The sequence below is a fragment of the Triturus cristatus genome, chromosome 9, assembly GCF_964204655.1.
Source record: "Triturus cristatus chromosome 9, aTriCri1.1, whole genome shotgun sequence".
Classification (NCBI taxonomy): domain Eukaryota; kingdom Metazoa; phylum Chordata; class Amphibia; order Caudata; family Salamandridae; genus Triturus; species Triturus cristatus.
In genome coordinates, this window is record NC_140592.1 from 212,297,075 (window position 1) to 212,315,240 (window position 18,166).

Genomic DNA, 18,166 nt, shown 5'->3' on the forward strand with positions numbered 1-18,166 from the left:
TCGTTTCAGTGTTTCGTGGTAGCGCTGTAAATGTGATTTTGAGCCTTGTGCTACCAACGTTGCGCTGGCTGCTGTGTGGGGGGCAGGTGCAGGCCAAAATCACCGGTACTATTGATATCACCATCAGCAGAGATGCCACAGTGAGCACTGGCCTACAGGGCCGGACTGGCAGTAGTGGGCATTGGGCTTGCTCCAGGAAACCGGAAGGGTGTGTTCCAGTTTTGCAGTGGTGGGGGGCGGTTTTGTTACTTGGGGCCGATTTACAGCAATGCTGCAATATCGGCGCCCAGTAACAAAAGAAGCAATACTTCGCACTTCTATTTCTCCCCCCCCAACACCAGGTGCTGGTCCAACAAAATTGCCAGGGCTGCTTTGGTATCCCAGTCCGGCCCAGGTGACCTACTGGAGACCCTGAAGGACGTCCTGGAAGCCCTACAACTTAGGGCACTGTGACCCTTCTTCCAATGCAGCGCTGGTTACCCCTGTCCAGAATCCACTTCTGTCAAACCAAGTGGGAAAGGCCACAGCTCCCCAATGTGCTAGCGCGGTCTGAGCTGGCTTAAGAAAACCAGCCTTCTCCCGTATGGCCAGGTACTGCCTAGACCTCCTCCTCCCTTATCAATACTAAGACAGTAACACGCTTAGCACAAGGACATTTTTGGATTAAGAGTCGTTACACCCCCGGCCGTATTTATTAACATAAAATTCAATCAACAGTTTTAATTATAATATTTAAACAATACGCAGAAAAAACATTACATTGATTACTTGGATAGGTACAGATGTAATTTTGATAACCTTAACATATCTCTAATACAAATATATTCCTATCCGAATCTAAACATTCTATAATCAATAATCATAACAATAACATTTCATTTTCTGCGTATCCCTATTTTGAGCCTACGGCAAGGTCATGAACTGGCGCCAGATCCTTATCAAATTATGCCCGCACTCCAACGGAGTGCGCATGCGCAGGGGGCCCGTTTACCGTGAGGGTACTTCCCCCCCAGGTCACCCCCATACGACCTGTAAATTATCTCCATAAGGGGCCCTTGCAGTTATGCGCCATTTACTTGCGCCGTGTACGTGCGGGGTGGCCAAGCAGCCTACTGGAAAGCGTGACTCCCCCACACCCATCCAGCCAACCGGCTGTAACTGCCCCTGGAGTTCTGTGAGAGACCACTTGTCCCTCCCCCTTGGGAGACCCCATACAAGAATGGCGCCGCCCTCTAAGGACCTTAAATTTACTGCTCACCAATCATGGCCTTACCGCCTGACCAAGGAATAGCACTAAAAATACGACAATAAACATAAACTGTTCAAGGAAACAATCTCCTAAAATAATGGGAAAGAAAATTATCACACATAAGAATAGACATAACCATGTCAACTTGAAGGAATAGCCCTAAAATACAACAATAAACATAACCTGTTCAAGGAAACAATCTCCTAAAACAATGGGAAAGAAAATCATCACACATATGATAAACGTAACCATGTCAACCTGAAAAATAACTTCCTAACAATACACCCTGTAAACCCTGCTTTTAGGGAACGGTGAGTGGGGAAATTAAAATACAGCCTCCTAGCGAGGCTGTTGTCCTTAAGGGCAGGCTGTGGGAGCGGTGAGCAAAGAGGTAGACTCCGCTGCTCCCTAGCCTTTTATTCTAAACCTAATCAGGCCAGGCCGGTTCTAACGGCCTAGCGTTGATGCGATGCGTGCCCGGGAAGTGATTACAAACACTTCCGGGGCACGCACCCCACAACCCGGAGACCAACCATTGGCGGGGCGCGCCTGTCGTGTCACCATTGCGCGCGACAGGCCCGCCCCAGTGTGGTCATCGAGGGCCGGCACGACCGCCATACATGCGGCGTGTCCGATGCCGGTCCCGCCTTTCTATATGGCCAGGTACTGCCTAGACCCCCTCCTCCCTTATCAATACTAAGACAGTAACACGCTTAGCACAAGGCAATTTTTGGATTAGGAAGTCGCTAAACCCCCGGCCGTATTTATTAACATAAAATTCAATCAACAATTTTAATTATAATATTTAAACAATACGCAGATAAACCATTACATTGATTACTTGGATAGGTTACAGCCTCCTAGCGAGGTTGATGTCCTTAAGGGCAAGCTGTGGGAGCGGCGAGCAAAGAGGTAGACTCCGCCGCTCCCCAACCTTTTATTCTAACCCTAATCAGGCCAGGACGGTTCTAACCGGCCTAGCGTTGATGCGACACGTGCCCCGGAAGTGATTACAATCACTTCCGGGGCACGCACCCCTCAACCCAGAGACCAACCATTGGCGGGGCGCGCCTGTCGCGTCACCATTGCGCGCGATAGGCCCGCCCCAGTGTGGTCATCAGGGGCCCGCACGACCACCATACATGCGGCATGTCCGATGCCGGTCCCGCCTTCCTATGACGGATCCAGTGAGCTTTAATGATGTTTAACCCACACACCTGTGCTCTATATGCCGAGGGAGCGCCCCCTGATCTGGCAGGAGATTATACCTGTGGTTGTGACTCAACCATCCCAGCCTAGGACCTGGAGGCTTGAATCTTGCCTGCATCCTATGCAGGAGCGAGGGCTTCCTTGTTCTACGAGGGTACTTGCATCAGTCCGGTGCATCTTGTCTCCATGCTTCTGCTTTACTGCATCCTTTTTATTCCCCTCCACCCTCTATCATCCTATAGGGGAAAGTTATTATAGCCAGCAACAGGGCCCAAAATACACCTCACCAGGCACCAGGGCTCCCCATCCCAGCACATCTTACTAAAGAGACATAAGGAGCCATAACTTTCGAGGTTCCACTGCATTTCCTTCTTCTGTACCTTACAGGGATTTTACCAACTTTCCATCTTCCTTTAGCACTGACGGTGCTATCACCCGAGTAATAGAAATAATAGCAGTAAGTACTCAACATTTGGGTGCCCCTGCAAGTCCCTCCTCCGCAGAGGCACTCATTTCAGTTCTCTGTCAGTTCCTTTCTTGCTGCCAGTATCATAGGTTAAAGGGGAAGCACTCTTGACAGCTTATCAGGTCGCCAAGCTCTGGGATTCAAAGTCCTACCGCAAATGGATGGCAAATACCCTACAGGACTTTAGGTCAATAAATAACTGTCTTTTCTCTTTATAGCGACAGAGAACAATGTTGATTAGCATCAATATGCCCTTGCTATAAAAGCAAGATCCTCTGTGAAGCCAATAAATAAAAAGTTAAATGGTTGTTGGTGCTACTTTGAGAGTGTTTGGCGGTGCGCTGCAAACGTTATTTAGTGCCTGTGTCGCTCTCCGTGTGATTGGGTAGTACGGTTACACCTGTAAATGTTTTCCTGCAATACGGCAAGATCTGCACAGTCTATGGATGCCTGAAAGCATGTGCATGTATGGTTTTTTTGTGGTGTGTATTGTGCTGTGTCGGTGGTGCGCTCCTAAAGGTTGTCAGATGGATGTGTGGTCATGAGTGGGTGTCTCTGCAAACTGTTCTGACTTCTTAGTGGTCGGTATGTGAAGGTCAAAGAATAGCTTTATGTATCGTTTAGTTCATTATTTCAGTACCTTTCGCTGATTTTGTCACTAATACTTTAGCGACCTATCTGCACGTATGCACTTTCTTTTTTAGGTCTCGCTGAGCCAAAGGCTCGAAGAGACATTTTATATGTGGGAATTTCAAAGTGCTACCCACAGTTTTGGCTGGCCTAAACCTTGAGTGCACGATCACATGCACGTGCACAGCTGCTCCCACTCCCCCTCCCTTCTCTATAGCTTTCTTTCACTTTAGCCGCTCTGCTCCTCTGCTCCTTCCATTCCCCCCTCCCTTCTCACCCAGCCCTTTGATGCTCTGCTCGATTCGGTGCTCTAGGAGTGACCTATAGAAAGGGGCCATCTGTTTGTAATTAAAGCCGCCACGCGCGCTTGTTTATATTGCTCTACTCTCACTCCCCTGCCTCTCTCACCCTCGTTTTCCGAAGCCAGGGCGCATTTCATTTGGAAATAAATTCCCTTTATTGAAAGAGAAAGCACGTGGAAATTGAACCCTTACAAAACACGCTTATGCCGAGTTTAATTTGTTTACCATGCAAACACAACATTGTACAGAGCAAAACTCACCAAACAACAGGACACTAGAAGGTCCTGCATGTATGTTATTAGGGAGGTGTGTGGCTCATGTCGACGCATGTTTGAAGGCATGTCTTGTTCTCCCTGTATACCTCTGTATAGCGGTGCCCTCTTAATATTCACCCATCTCTCTCATCTCTCTCCCCCCACACCCGTACTTTTCTCATTATTTCCCTCTTGCTCTTTCTCTCTCACTCACCGGTCCCTCCCCTTGCTCCTGTGCAGCTCGCTGCTGTCTGTGCTCGTCCCTGCGATGGATGCGCCGCTGCACGGAATGTGGCTACCAGGCATCTCTGGACGCTTTGATAATTCTACTATGTGTTTGTGCATATTTATTTTAAGTTGTGTCCAGAAGTGTGTGTGTATGCACCTTAGGTTCGCAAACCCTGCAGTGGTTACCAAGGGCAAGGAAGCAGTGACCTTCAGGAATGTACAGTTTAGATGTGTTCCTCTCTCGGTTAGATGCTGGTGTTTGCTTGGCATGTTTGCCATTTGCCCCACTGAGTGTCTTCCTTTCTGTTTCCCCTTTGTATGGAAAGTATTTAGCTCTGTTAGGGGCTCGAAGGAGAGCGCGGGCCCCTGCAGGATTCCGGAATTTTATCTCTAATTCACGGCTCGGTTCACAATCTGGAAGACGTAACACCGTTGCCCCTTGTGCTGCAACTCACTGTCTCAATACTCTGCCAATTTCCCTGCCTTCCACTTACCCCTTTTCCTTTCCTAATTTTGCCCAGTTTCTTGCCTGTGTGCCGCAGTTCCAGGACTTCTGTCTGCCCTGCTTCCCTGTGTCTCTTCTGCTTTCCCCGTCTCTCCTCTACTTCCCCGGTTCTCCTCTGCCTCTGTGTTTCCTCTGCTTCCCTGTCTCTCCTCTACGTCCCTGTCTCTCCTCTGCTTCCCTCTCTCTCCTCTGCTTCCATGTCTCTCCTCTGCTTCTCTGTCTCCTCTACTTCCGTGTCTCTTATGTGCTTCCATGTTTATCCTCTGCTTTCCTGTCTCTCCTCTGCTTTCCTGCCTCCTCAGCTTCTCTGTCTCCTCTGCTTCCCTGTCTCTCCTCTGCTTCCCTGTCTCTCCTCTGCTGCCCTGTTTCTCCTTCTCTGTCTCATCTGCTTCCATGTCATCCCTGCTTCCCTGTCTCTTCTGCTTCTATGTCTCCTCTGTTTCCTGTGTCTCCTCTGCTTCCCTGTCTCCTCTGCTTCCCTGTCTCCTCTGCTTCTCTGTCTCCTCTGCTTCCCTGTCTCCTCTGCTTCCCTGTCTCCTCTGCTTCTCTGTCTCCTCTGCTTCCGTCTCTCCTCTTCTTCCCTGTCTCTCCTCTACTTCCGTCTCTCCTCTCATTCCCTGTCTCTCCTCTGCTTCTCTGTCTCCTCTGCTTCCCTGTCTCTCCTCTTCTTCCCTGTCTCTCCTCTGCTCCTGTCTCCTCTGCTTCCCTGTCTCTCATGTGCTTCCATGTTTCTCCTCTGCTTTCCTGTCTCTCCTGTGCTTTCCTGCCTCCTCAACTTCTCTGTCCTCTGCTTCTCTGTCTCCTCTGCTTCTCTGTCTCCTCTGCATCCCTGTGTCCTCTGCTTCCCTGTCTCTCCTCTGCTTCTCTGTCTCTCCTCTGCTGCCATGTCTCTCCTTCTCTGTCTCCTCTGCTTCCCTTTCATCCCTGCTTCCCTGTCTCTTCTGCTTCCCTGTCTCCCCTGTTTCCTGTGTCTCCTCTGCTTCCCTGTTTCCTCTGCTTCCCTGTCTCCTCTGCTTCTCTGTTTCCTCTGCTTCCCTGTCACTCCTCTATGTCCCTGTCTCTCCCCTGCTTCCCTGTCTCTCCTCTGCTTTCTTGTCTCTCCTCTGCTTCTCTGTCTCCTCTGCTTCCCTGTCTCTCATGTGCTTCCATGTTTCTCCTCTGTTTTCCTGTCTCTCCCCTGCTTTCCTGCCTCCTCAGCTTCTGTCTCCTCTGCTTCTCTGTCTCCTCTGCTTCCCTGTCTCTCCTCTGCTTCTCTGTCTCTCCTCTGCTGCCCTGTTTCTCCTTCTCTGTCTCATCTGCTTCCATGTCATCCCTGCTTCCCTGTCTCTTCTGCTTCTCTGTCTCCTCTGTTTCCTGTGTCTCCTCTGCTTCCCTGTCCCCTCTGCTTCCCTGTGTCCTCTGCTTCTCTGTCTCCTCTGCTTCCTTCTCTCCTCTGCTGCCCTGTCTCTCCTCTGCTTCTGTCTCCTCTGCTTCCCTGTCTCGCATGTGCTTCCATGTTTCTCCTCTGCTTCCGTCTCTCCTCTCATTCCCTGTCTCCTCTGCTTCTCTCTCTCCTCTGCTTCCGTCTCTCCTCTGCTGCCCTGTCTCTCCTCTGCTTCTGTCTCCTCTGCTTCCCTGTCTCGCATGTGCTACCATGTTTCTCCTCTGCTTCCGTCTCTCCTCTCATTCCCTGTCTCTCCTCTGCTTCTCTATCTCCTCTGCTTCCCTGTCTCTCTTCTGCTGCCCTGTCTCTCCTCTGCTCCTGTCTCCTCTGCTTCCCTGTCTCACATGTGCTTCCATGTTTCACCTCTGCTTTCCTGTCTCTCTTCTGCTTTCCTGCCTCCTCAGTTTCTCTGTGTCCTCTGCCTCTCCGTCTCCTCTGCTTCCCTGTCTCGCCTCTACTTCTCTGTCTCTCCTCTGCTGCCCTGTCTCTCCTTCTCTGTCTCCTCTGCTTCCCTGTCATCCCTGCTTCCCTCTTAGGGGGTAGCACAGAGAGGACTACTGTAGACTCTGAGCTTAATAATTGTCGCTAGCAATGGTAAAATTACATTATAGGTCAAGGAGAGGATGTGGCTAGAGCGGCCGAGTTTGAAGCTGGAGAACCAAACAGGTTCGAGTCTCGGCGTCAGCTCAAGCACCCTGTGATTCTGGGCAAATCACTTAATATCCCCTTTACCTAACAAAATGAATGTGTCCATCCGTAATGCAATTTATGCTCATGTAAAGCGCTCTGATACTTTATGGTCGAGTTTGCGCTATATACAAGTCCAACAAAAACAAGCATTTACAATGCAATAGGTCTCGCATTTGCGAGAGTTTATGCTATTGGCATTGGAAATGACAATGCCTTTTATTTATTTGTTTAAAAAACCAACACATTAATAAAAGGCATTGTAATCTACAATGCCAATAGCTCAAACTCTAGTAAATGCGAGACCTATTGCATTGCAAATGCTTGTCTGTTTTGTGGTAGTTCTGTAGTCAGCGTTGCAGTGTTGAGGTGAGCACTTATTTTGTCATTTGTGCCTTGGGCGTAACACAGGCCCCAGTCCTTCAAGGGCCCCTATATCCTTCAAGTGGAGCCCATTGCGCCCAAGATCAATGAATATCTGTGAGGTATGGGAGACTCAGCGGCCCCTCTTCTCATTCTGCAGTGGCCCCCATCATTTTAAGTTATACAACTGATCAGGTAGGCATATCTGTGCAACAGATGTTCCTCACAGTGCATAGCTGTAATCTCTTATTCTCTATGTGTTTGTGAGTGCATGTCTGTCCGTGTGAGTGCTGTGCACTTTAGTGTGTGGTTAGGAGGTCTGTAAAATGTGGCTGATGGTCTTGCCATTTGCACTTGCTGCATGACGGGGAAGTCTGTGATGTTTTTATAGGTCCTGGTATCACTCCATATCAATCACTATGTCACCTTAGTAACATAGGTCAAATTCCTTCACATATGGTTTGATAGTCTCTCTACATGCGTGCAATTTTGTGTCCTAGTGGGCACAGCGCCAACGGGTGGGTTTGACAGGTTGCACGGATTTAACATCTTCTGCCCCTCAGTGATCCGTTTCCTTGGGTTACTGTTGGGAGGTATAATTATCTACAGAGATTTGAAGATTGTACTTCAAACCAAAACAGTTTGTTTTACTTTAAAAACTATTTTTTTACTTTAAAGAGCACAAGGTACATATTTCACAAAATAGAGAAGATGCCACTGCCACAAACTTCAGCAGATTCAGTAATACCTTAGACTTGTTCACAGTTCTTGGACCACTACGGAAAAACTGTAGTGGTTGCACTCTATAAGCAAGTAGGAAGAGGCTGGTCAACATGTGGCAGAACACATGGTCAGGGGTCGTGTTGTAACCAGGTGGGGTTTTCCCGGAGAGAGATGAGATATGTACTCTTGCCATACACCTAGGCGAACGGTTTTTCTGATGTGGGCAGGAATTATGCTAATAATCGCAGCAGATTTCTTCCAACATATGTGGAGACCTTTATTGACACAAGACTACCAACCGTCTGTGTCCCTGGAGAATGCACCATCAGTGGGGGTGATAGCATGCTATTTTTGACTCCATAGCATGGGAAGAAGATTTTTTCCTGTTTCTCGGAATTGACCATGATGCCTACTGGCCCACTCATGCAAAGTTCCATTCTTATGCCATGCCCAGACCCTGCACTGATATTCATGTAAATGTGTCAAGTGTGTGTTGTGTGTATGGCACTTGCTAGCAGGACTCCATGTTGATTCTATGTGCATGTATGCTATAAACCAGTAGAATCCATTATGGATTGCCCTTGGCTTTGACAAAGTGCAAGATTTAGGTATTGAAACTGCCTCCACTGACAGTGGGAGTGCATTGCCTGATTTCCTCAGCTGTGTGGTATAGCCCCAAACACTAAAGTTTTGAGGGATGGAGACAGGACTGTACTTAACAATTCCATTTGACCTATTTCGCAAGGGATTGCTGACTATTCCTCTTAGAGCACTGCCATTTTGGTGATGGTAGGGAAATTAGTCTGAGACGTTTCTAGGAAGGTTCTGGGGCATTTGTCTTTTCCTTGAGGGATCCACCCAAGTAGGCTGATGACAGTCATGTGTAGAGCTTCACACGGATTCTGCTTGTATTATCTGTGCTTCTCGCATCTGGCATCCTCACTACCTGTTGTGAGAGTCAACACCTTACACAAATAATTATTTGCATATGAATTCTGAACAGGAACCACCCAAAACTAGTTTCTGAACTGTAGACATTGAATTCACATCCCTTGTCTAGAAACTGTCTAAAAGTGAGAATCAAACCTTTACACTTGGCTCTAGTTCCAAGCAGTTTCAGTTATTAAGCGGGGGATTCTCCACAGAGGAAACTACGACCACTGATGAAACCATGTGCTACTGTGGACCAGGTCTGGTCTCCCAGAGGCGAGCAGACATCGCCTGAAGCTGCATGCCATGGCCTTTCCAGGTGTCTCGCTGCCTGACAGTGCCAGGTGGGCTACCTTAAAAGGGCCAGTGCCAGTTATTCTTTTGGGCCTGTCGTGGCCCACAGGACAAATAAAGCAGCCTGCACACTGGTTGCTTTAAACTGGCCCATCTGGCAGTGCCTGATTGTCAGACTGCCTGTAAGGCCAGTCCAACACTATGCACGTCTTAATTTTGTGTGACAGCATCCTCTCAAGCATCCTCTCAAGCATCCTCTCAAGCATCATCTCATCCAGTTTGGATGCCAGAGTGCATTTTCTGCTAAAATAATAGCAAAAAGACATATGTTTTTTGTTCTGGTCATTCATGTTGTTAATTACGGTGGCGTAATTCAAGTAATTTGGGGAACTTCGCGTTACCCTTCTTAAGGTAAACTTCAGAAAATATTTACACCTCATAATTATGTTGCTTTGTGCATGGACGCCAATAAGGGATTGCCAGAGGTTGCAACTGTGACCCATAGGCCACCTGTTGTGACCCCTGTCACCTTGCTTGCAACCCCTTGGCCAGTATAATCATCATTCACTTCTCACATTTGTTTCCAGCCTCCTGGGGTCGGCCAGCCAGTGCTCGCATGGACAAAATGGTTCTTTAAAAAAAAATGAACTTCACATGACCACCCCCTAGTGGTGTATTTGCACATCACGTGACGACCCAAGCGGCGTGTTTACTCACAGGGCTGTTTATCTGTAGGAGCACATAAAAGCTTTAGCAATGATGGTCCTTGGATAATATCACATCAATCATATCACTTTGTCCTGCCGCCTGCTCTCCACACGCCCTCCCTCACCTCATCACAAACCACACACTCTCCTCCTTCTAAGTCGTTAGAAGACCTTGTGGTGGTGCTCACTCTTGGAGGCTGTGCAATGCATGTACATTGTGCAGATGGTCCCCGCCCAGTCCAGCTGCCAAGCCAAGTCCGGGTCCAGGTAGAATCTGAAAGCAACAAACAGCCAGTGGTGGTAAATGATGGCCCTGGCTTCCTGGTATAATTATTTGTTCTGTCCGGCCCCTTGCTTTTGCCCCTCTCCTCCTACGGTAGTGTCCCTCACTTTGGCCAGCAACACATGTTGGATGAACAGTGTTGAGTGAAGGTAAGAAACAGTACCCCATTAACAGTTGTCCCTGACACCAAGAGTCGGATTGGTAAACTGGGCATTTGAGCAACGGGTGAAGGGTCAGTGCATGAGGCCCAGTTGTGGGCTGTTATTTTTGTTTCCAGTGGTGTGCCCATTTTGAAAGGTTTTGCGGTGAGCTGACCTGAATTGTCTGGCATCGCCAGTGGTTATGTGGGGCATAATCACCCCCTCTCAAAGCTTGCAGTAGGAACAGGCTAAATCTTGTAAGCAGGTGAGGGGGAGCTGGCAGCTTCCTTACATGCCCCCTGTTGGGCCGCCCCACCCATATATGGGGTTGGCTTGGGCCACCCATAGATACAATAATGTGTGCAGATTGAGGCTGGCGAAGGGTGGGGAATGAGTAGAATCAGCATTGCTGAAGCCCAGCTGTGAAGAGCCAGTAGACTGATTCACACTTGCATGTTTCATTGACTCTGTATTGTGTGTCACGTAAAGTGCTCTGACACCCTATACCACTGGTATGAGTTGTGCTATAAAACTATGAAATGCATGTGAGAGAGGGGCCAACAAAGATTGTCGCACTGGGCACCACTTGCGCTAAAGCTGGACAATCCTCAAACACCATGCATATTACAAGTATATTTACAAGTCGATCATGCATATTCTATCCAGAAGACCAAAGGAAATAACACCTCTTCTGAATAATTATTTTTAAATGTATGTTAACTTGCTGAGCTTCCCTTGAATGCACGCATGCATTTAGAGGCGGTGCCGGTGAGAGATGTGGTAGCGAGAAACCACAAAAACACTTTTGATTTACATCAACATTTCTTTTGGCTTACAGCTCTCACTGCACCTATCTGCGTCCCATATCATTTAATTATAATTGGTTTAGCTAAAACATATATATATATTTTATTTTAAAAACATTTGATATTAAAAACACTCAAACATTCCGCATTTTAAAGTCTGTGCAGGACACTCTTCCCATCAGCGTGTTTCAGGAGAAACATTCGCCTTTCCACCAGGTTTCAAAGGAGCATTTGGTTTTAAAAAAGAAGCTGTGAAGAGCTATTTTCACCCCATTCCTCACTGTATGAGGCCGGCAGCGTCATTCATCTGACCCTTCCCCTGCCCTGCCAGCACATGATAGACGTGGGTTGCAATCCTAACCAGCCTTGCTGGAGCCCAGGTGTGGTAGGCCATTTCACCGTTTCACCTCCTTGCCGGATCCTGCTTTATGTTGCCCTTGTCCCTGCCCCGTCAGCCTCTCTTCACATGTACTGCAGCAGTGATGTCCCTGTAGGCCAACGGACCTTTGCAGTACCGGAGGAGGAGGCAAAGAGGGAGAACTAACAGAAAACTTTACGAGCGAGGTGACAGAGAAAGGGTAGAGGAGAACCTAGAGAAGAAGAGATTGATTGATTGGAGAGATAGAGTAGGTAAGGTGTGAGATAGGAGGGAGGAAAAGACAGAGAATGGGCTATGAAATAGTAAGAAACTCAGAAAGACACAAAGATTAGAAAGAAAGTGCTGCACGGAAAGAGTACAATTCTGGTAAAGGAGTGGGCAAGAGAAAGGAGTACCATAATTGAGTGGAAGAGAGATAAAAAAAATAGAGACAGTGAAAAAGTGAACAAAAAGAACGGTAAGCAGTGATATCAAGGGTGGTGAAAAGGTGAGAAGTAGAGAATTTTGTGTGTGCACATGCATAAAAGAAGGAAATTGAGAAATAAAAGAAAGGGGAGCATGGCTATGTGCTTCACTAGCTCTGCTTTCTGGGGGTGTGAAACTGGTCTGAATCAATTGTTGGTGATGTAAGCTCTGCTGCTGGGACTACAAGTGATACTCTTATCTGCTTATCTGTAGTGTGTATTTGTAGAGGACGGCCAAGTGCTTTCATATAGCCCTTCACTTTGCATTTTTGTAAGCACTTTCTGTAGAAATGTCACTTTCACCCAATTGAAAAGTGCTCAATATTCCATCCCAAAAAGGATGCTTTAGTTTTTCCTTTATTAGAACACTTCATCTGCAAATCACAGCAGATGTCATCAGCAGTTGAAACTTATTGAGCATTCTTGCAGGAGCACATCACTTGTAAGAGAGCCAATGTATCTATAGAGCCTTCATGGGGCTGGTAGCATGGCCTCTGCACTCACTGTTGCTTATGTCCTAGAGTTTAGCAGTGAGCCAAGCTAAGCATGTCCTTCCCCAAACACTAGGTTGTTTATAAAACATATAATACATTCAATGAGTACTGTCACTTCTAAGGAGGTAGCACTGGCTGCCACTTTAAAGGGACTTTTAATGTGACTGCAAGGGCACTTCTAAACACATTGGTAATACTTTAATGGGGAAATACCTGAATTTCTAATAAGGATCTTAATAATGGGTGATGCTTGTGGTTCTCATCCCCTCCCCAGCACTAAGGGACATTCAAGCTTCCCGCTTCACCTCACTATGGCTGAGCCACCTTCCTCACTCTCCACCCTGCCAGAGGAAGAAAACAGCTCTGAGGCGTTTTAAGGAATGAGCTATGTGGACAATTGCAAAGGCTCCTACCTTCCAAGTTCTCTTTTGATAAAATTATCTCTCACTCTCTTCTTTTCTCACCTCTGGCTCTTTAAAAAAACATCACTCTTCCTCTCTCTGGCTATCTCTGACTGTATCTCTCTTTCTATCATAAGGGTAAAAGCAGTGCATAGTAGGGCACAAGTAAAAGTTACTTTAGGGTGAATTTCCATGGTTTTGTTAGTTTCAAATGGTATGTTTTACATGACATTGCCACCTAACTATAACTTCAATATAAACGTTGTTTTTTCCAGTGTATTTCTCAGGTTCTGTTAATGTAAAGTTGAATATTCTTACAATTCCTGAACTATAATATCACTTTAACCTTTGTTTTTTCAGTGAATTTCTAGGGTTTTTGTAACGTAAAGTAAGATATCCATTGCAATTCACGCCAGAGGTGCTGGACGCAGGCTCTGGTCTGGCATTATCAATTGAGCTGCCCCGTCAAAACTTGCTGCCCCTAATCCTACCTCCTCCTTGCCCTCCATTGTCCAAGTCTATACCACTTCCACCGCGTCCAGCCCTGTGCCGTTCTTCTGCCACTGCTCTTCCCTCCAGCCCTGCACATTTAGCTTTCTGCCCCTTCCCACTGTCTCCCTGCCCTCTGTTGTCCCAGTCCGTGCACCTGCCCTCTCCCTCCTACCCTGCATGGTCCAATGTTTCCTCACTGTACAGTGTCCAATGATTTCTCACTGTTATGTCCAGTGTCCTAACCTTTTTTTCTATAAACATTTTAGCAGTGGAATTGTTGAGTTTAGCTTTAAGCAACAGAACATAGAAAAATGTCTTTCCCTTCCACAAAACCCGATGATCCAAAACAAAGATCAATAGTGAATTTGTCCACTAAAAAACAGGAGTACCATAGACCCCCCTACAGGTTCTAATGAAGGCAAGAGAACAAAAGAGTTGTCTGATGCTGCTCTGTCTAGCAGTGAAGGCATATGCTTACATTCTTATGGCATCCCTGAAACATCATCTGTTGGGATTGCAGCTGCTTCTTCCTGTGCTGATGATATTTCTGCCATTACTGATATTTCTTCACATGCTGACAGTGCTGAGTGTTCATTTTATTCTGAGGTTGAAGATTCATCTTCTTATGTTGGCAGGTTTGGCGACAGTACTTCCCTGGCTGGCCTTGTTAACTATTCATTATCCTGTGATGATAATACCGCCAGATCCTTTTTGAGGAGTGACATAATAGAGGCACCTCGAATCAAAGAAACTAGTCAGACACCAACATCAAAATCCCACCAGCAAGTGAATTCTTGGCAGGCGGCTTGTCACTGAATCATTAGAGCGGCCCTGAGCGACCAAAACTTCAAACATTCCCCTTAACTGCATGACGTAGGTTTAATGGAGATTACAAACCCCATCCTTGGGGAGAGTATTCAGTCCTTAAAGATGCTGTTTATTGTTTTGCATGCAGACATTTTAGTGCTGGTTCTGTGGGAGAAGAAGGATGTGAATCTGGTAATGCTGCATTCGTTGACATTGGCTTCAGTAAGTGGGAAAAGCTTACTCATTCTTTGTCTAAACATTCACAGTCAGAGAAGTATAAATCGTCATTTATTGCTTGGACCAGCTTCAAAAGATTACAGATGCCTATAAATCGTCAGCAGTCAGTTTCTTCCATGATAGTAAGAGGTGTAGAGCACGAAACTGAGGAGCATAGACAACATGTGGAGCAGCTGCTTATGGTAATATGTTTTGTGGGTTGTCAAGTACCTGCATTCCATGCCACGTCTGAAATTGATCATTGTCATAATAGGTGACATTTCATTGCATTGTTAGAGATGATTTCTGATAAAGATAAGAGATAAAAAGAAAAAATGTCCAGGAGGTGTGAGCACTATACCTCTCCTGATTACAAAAATTACATGATATTTGTGGTGGTTGTCCATGAGTGTATTGTCAAAAAAGTGACAAAATATTTTGCAGTGCTAGTTGATAAAATTAAAGCTGTCTCACATCAAGAGCAGCTGAGATGTTATATCCGCTTTGTTGATGGTGATGGAAATGTTCAGGAGAACGCACTAGGATTTTACCATATGGATAGGTTAGATGCCTATAGCCTTGCTAGAGCCATTGTTGAAGCAGTACAGCAAGCTGGACTTGACTGGACGAAATGTATTGCACAGTGCTATGATGGAGCATTCATTATGAGTGGCTGTTTAAATAGTGTCCAAGCAAAAATAAGAAAGTTCGCATCACAAGCAACAGTAACTAACATACAACCAGTAAAACATTTATTTTCAACATTGCAAGTAGTTTATGTTTTTCTTTCACAAAGTTCACCAAGGCATGAGCTCTTCATGAAAGCTCATAAAGAGAGTAATCTGTTTATAATGGAGCTAGAACGACTCTCAGGTATGAGGTGGTTTTACTGGTACTCCTGTGTGAGAAAAGTACAGATGCAATTTGAGTCTATTATCACTGTTATCTGTATAATAGAATCACAACAAGACAAGGAGGCTAGTTCAGAAGCCAAAGGACTTCTTAAGAACAGTGAAAACTTTGGTTTCTTGCTTATATTGCAGTGTATGGAACTCACTCTCCAAAAGACTCACAGTCTATCCAAAGTACTAGTACAGAACAAAGACCTTGACTTGCAGAGAGTATGTGATCTAATTAAGTTAACAAGAAGTGATTTAGTGAAACTCCGTCAAGACAGCCAGTGGACTGCATTGTTAAGTCAGGCTAAGGACTTAGCAGAGCAGTGTGGAATTGAGATTCAAGAAAAATACAATCCAAGGGCTCCACCTTTGAGACACCATAAATTGAGTAACAAACTGGCAGATTATTTTCTCTGTCCTTCTGTAGGGAAAAGATCCAGACATTTTGATGTCTCAGATAGTAAAACTCCACTGTTTGAGCATTTAAAGCAGGCAGTTTATTTCTCTACTTTGGATAGGTTTGTAAATGCGCTTGGTGCTCGATTTACAGACAACATGGGCCTCGTGTCTGTTGTTGGAATGTTCGATCTAAAAGCAGCAAATTGTCTGGACTTTTCCTCTGCACTAGTTATTGTTGACAAATACCCAGGCGCTGCAGTAGACTGGAGTCTTCTACAATTTGAACTGGAAACTTCAAAATCATATCTTAGAGAGAATAAATTACCAGATATTCACTCTGTCAGGCAGCATCTCATGTATCTACCAGGAGCATTTTCTTAGGTTTTAGATCTTTTGCATCCTGTCCTTACATTACCTATTACTACTGCTGGCAATGAAAGATTCTTCTCCTGTATAAAAAGGGTAAAAAAATGATGTGCACAAATGTGGAGACAAGAGACTCAGTGATTTAATGATAATGGCTTGTAAACCTAATGAGGTTAAGCAGCTAAATTTGAATGAAGCCATCAATAGATTTGCTTACATGTGCCACAGGAGGTATCCTCTTAAAAAATGAACTGGTCATTTCCCTCATTCAGAGAAGCGGCCTCAGAGAAGCAGCTCCACACTTTGAGAGTCAAACAACAGTTACTCCTCAATCAGTCTCTCCGTACCTTGAGGCCTATGCCACCTGAAGAAATCTGCCAGTGATCACAGAAGCCAATAGCCTATGCAGGAGCACGAAGACAGCAGCTACCATGCAGCCATGCAGTATCGGCCTTCTCCTGGTGGCCAGGCAAACAACAGTTACTCCTCGATCAATCTCTATTCCCCCTGAGGCCTGTGCAACCTGAAGATATCTGCCAGTGATCGTAAAGGTCAGCAGGGGCAAGAAGAGAGCAGCCACCATGCTTCTAAGCACTAGTGGCAAAACCCCAACTTGCTGTCCATTTTGTTTCTTTCTGTCACAGTAGATATGCAGCCTCATCACATCAGCTTGTCATGTGTAGAAATATGGAACCAGTATTACACAGCATTTTTAGCCACCTTGATTTCCTGTAGTCCACCTATTTGTTCTCTTATCAATACTGTCAATTATCAGTACAATAACTATTCTCTGTACCAGCCAGTATCCTATTCTGGGATCTGTATTTCATATCTGTGGCACTATCAGCCTATTCTGGATTTCAGATTAGCTGAACATCAACTTACCCTCAAGTCAGTCTCTACATAGGAGGATGCTCCTGTCATCACTAGAACCAGCTCATACCAGCAGATGCAATTCTAGATGGAGACATGTGAACTGTTGGACTCTGTCTATCCACCCAATCAGCGCCTTCTTCTTTCCATGGAAGCTGAGCAGCAGCATCTCTTCTTATTAGTAATGCAGTATCAAGATGACAGCAATATCATTCATCCATATGAGTAAAATCTGCCCAAAGTTTCGTAACACTCTTTAAATTGTTAATGCAGATATATTGATCAACACAAGTGTATTGTACTAGGGATGTGCATGGTTTCTGCAGAAGAAATTCAAGATAGTAAACCTGGAAAGGTTCATGAGCTCCATAGGTATAGAAGTGTGCATACTGTCATGGAAAGGAAGGTTGCTAGGAAAGTTTGACCTGCATTAAATAGCACTGCTATCTACGTTCCAAGACTTGGATCTAATTGCATGGTACCCTTAGTTTCTAAAACAAATGATAAAGTGAACTTGTTTTCAGCATTATAGGCTCACCAACCTTCCCATTTTGTAAGTGAAAAGGGGCCCATAAATGTATTCTGAACTTTTCGAGAGAAACTTTCCGATGGATCTTTTTAGCAGTATGAAATTTTCAAGGGAAGAATATAATTAGTAAGTAAACAATCAACTTAACCACTACTTCCGAACACATAATAACAAAAGGACAATTTAGAAAGGTTAGATTGATTTATTAGAATGCCAGAAATAGTTGGACATAAACGCTCCTCAACACAAGTGTATAGAAATACAAAGGAAACACCCTAATCACCAAATTCAGACAGCGCACCATGAGTAAAACAATTCAAGAAAGAGGATACAGATGATTAGGAAGCAAGAGTCCAAATTTCCCTGCATCGGGGTTGGTGAATAAAAGCATCAAATGTATACCTACTCTATTGCTAAGATGATCTCCCTACACTAATGGATAAGCAATTTGAGGCCAGAGGAAAAAAGGTATTAGTCGTGGAGTCTTCCTAAGAGGTCTCTCCACTGTCGAGATGAGCCAGGTAGCATTAAGCCACCATCGCAAAAAAGAGCTTGTTCTGAGATGCTCCTTCTTCAAAGGCAAGAAAGATGTAGGGCTCTTTCCCCAATTCCAACAATCAGTTAGCCACAGTTAGCTTTCCCATGATG

At 45.6% G+C, this 18,166-nt stretch overlaps 2 protein-coding genes across 3 annotated transcripts in view; both read left to right on the top strand.

Moving 5' to 3' along the window:
* FAM3D (FAM3 metabolism regulating signaling molecule D) overlaps window positions 1-18,166 on the top strand; it is a 517,653-nt gene that overhangs the window by 75,288 nt on the left and 424,199 nt on the right. The window lies entirely within an intron of this gene.
* LOC146797625 (uncharacterized) lies at window positions 14,788-16,131 on the top strand. The gene has a single exon (XM_085627627.1). The coding sequence runs from the start codon at window positions 14,788-14,790 to the stop codon at window positions 16,129-16,131; it is 1,344 nt and encodes a 447-aa protein (XP_085483753.1).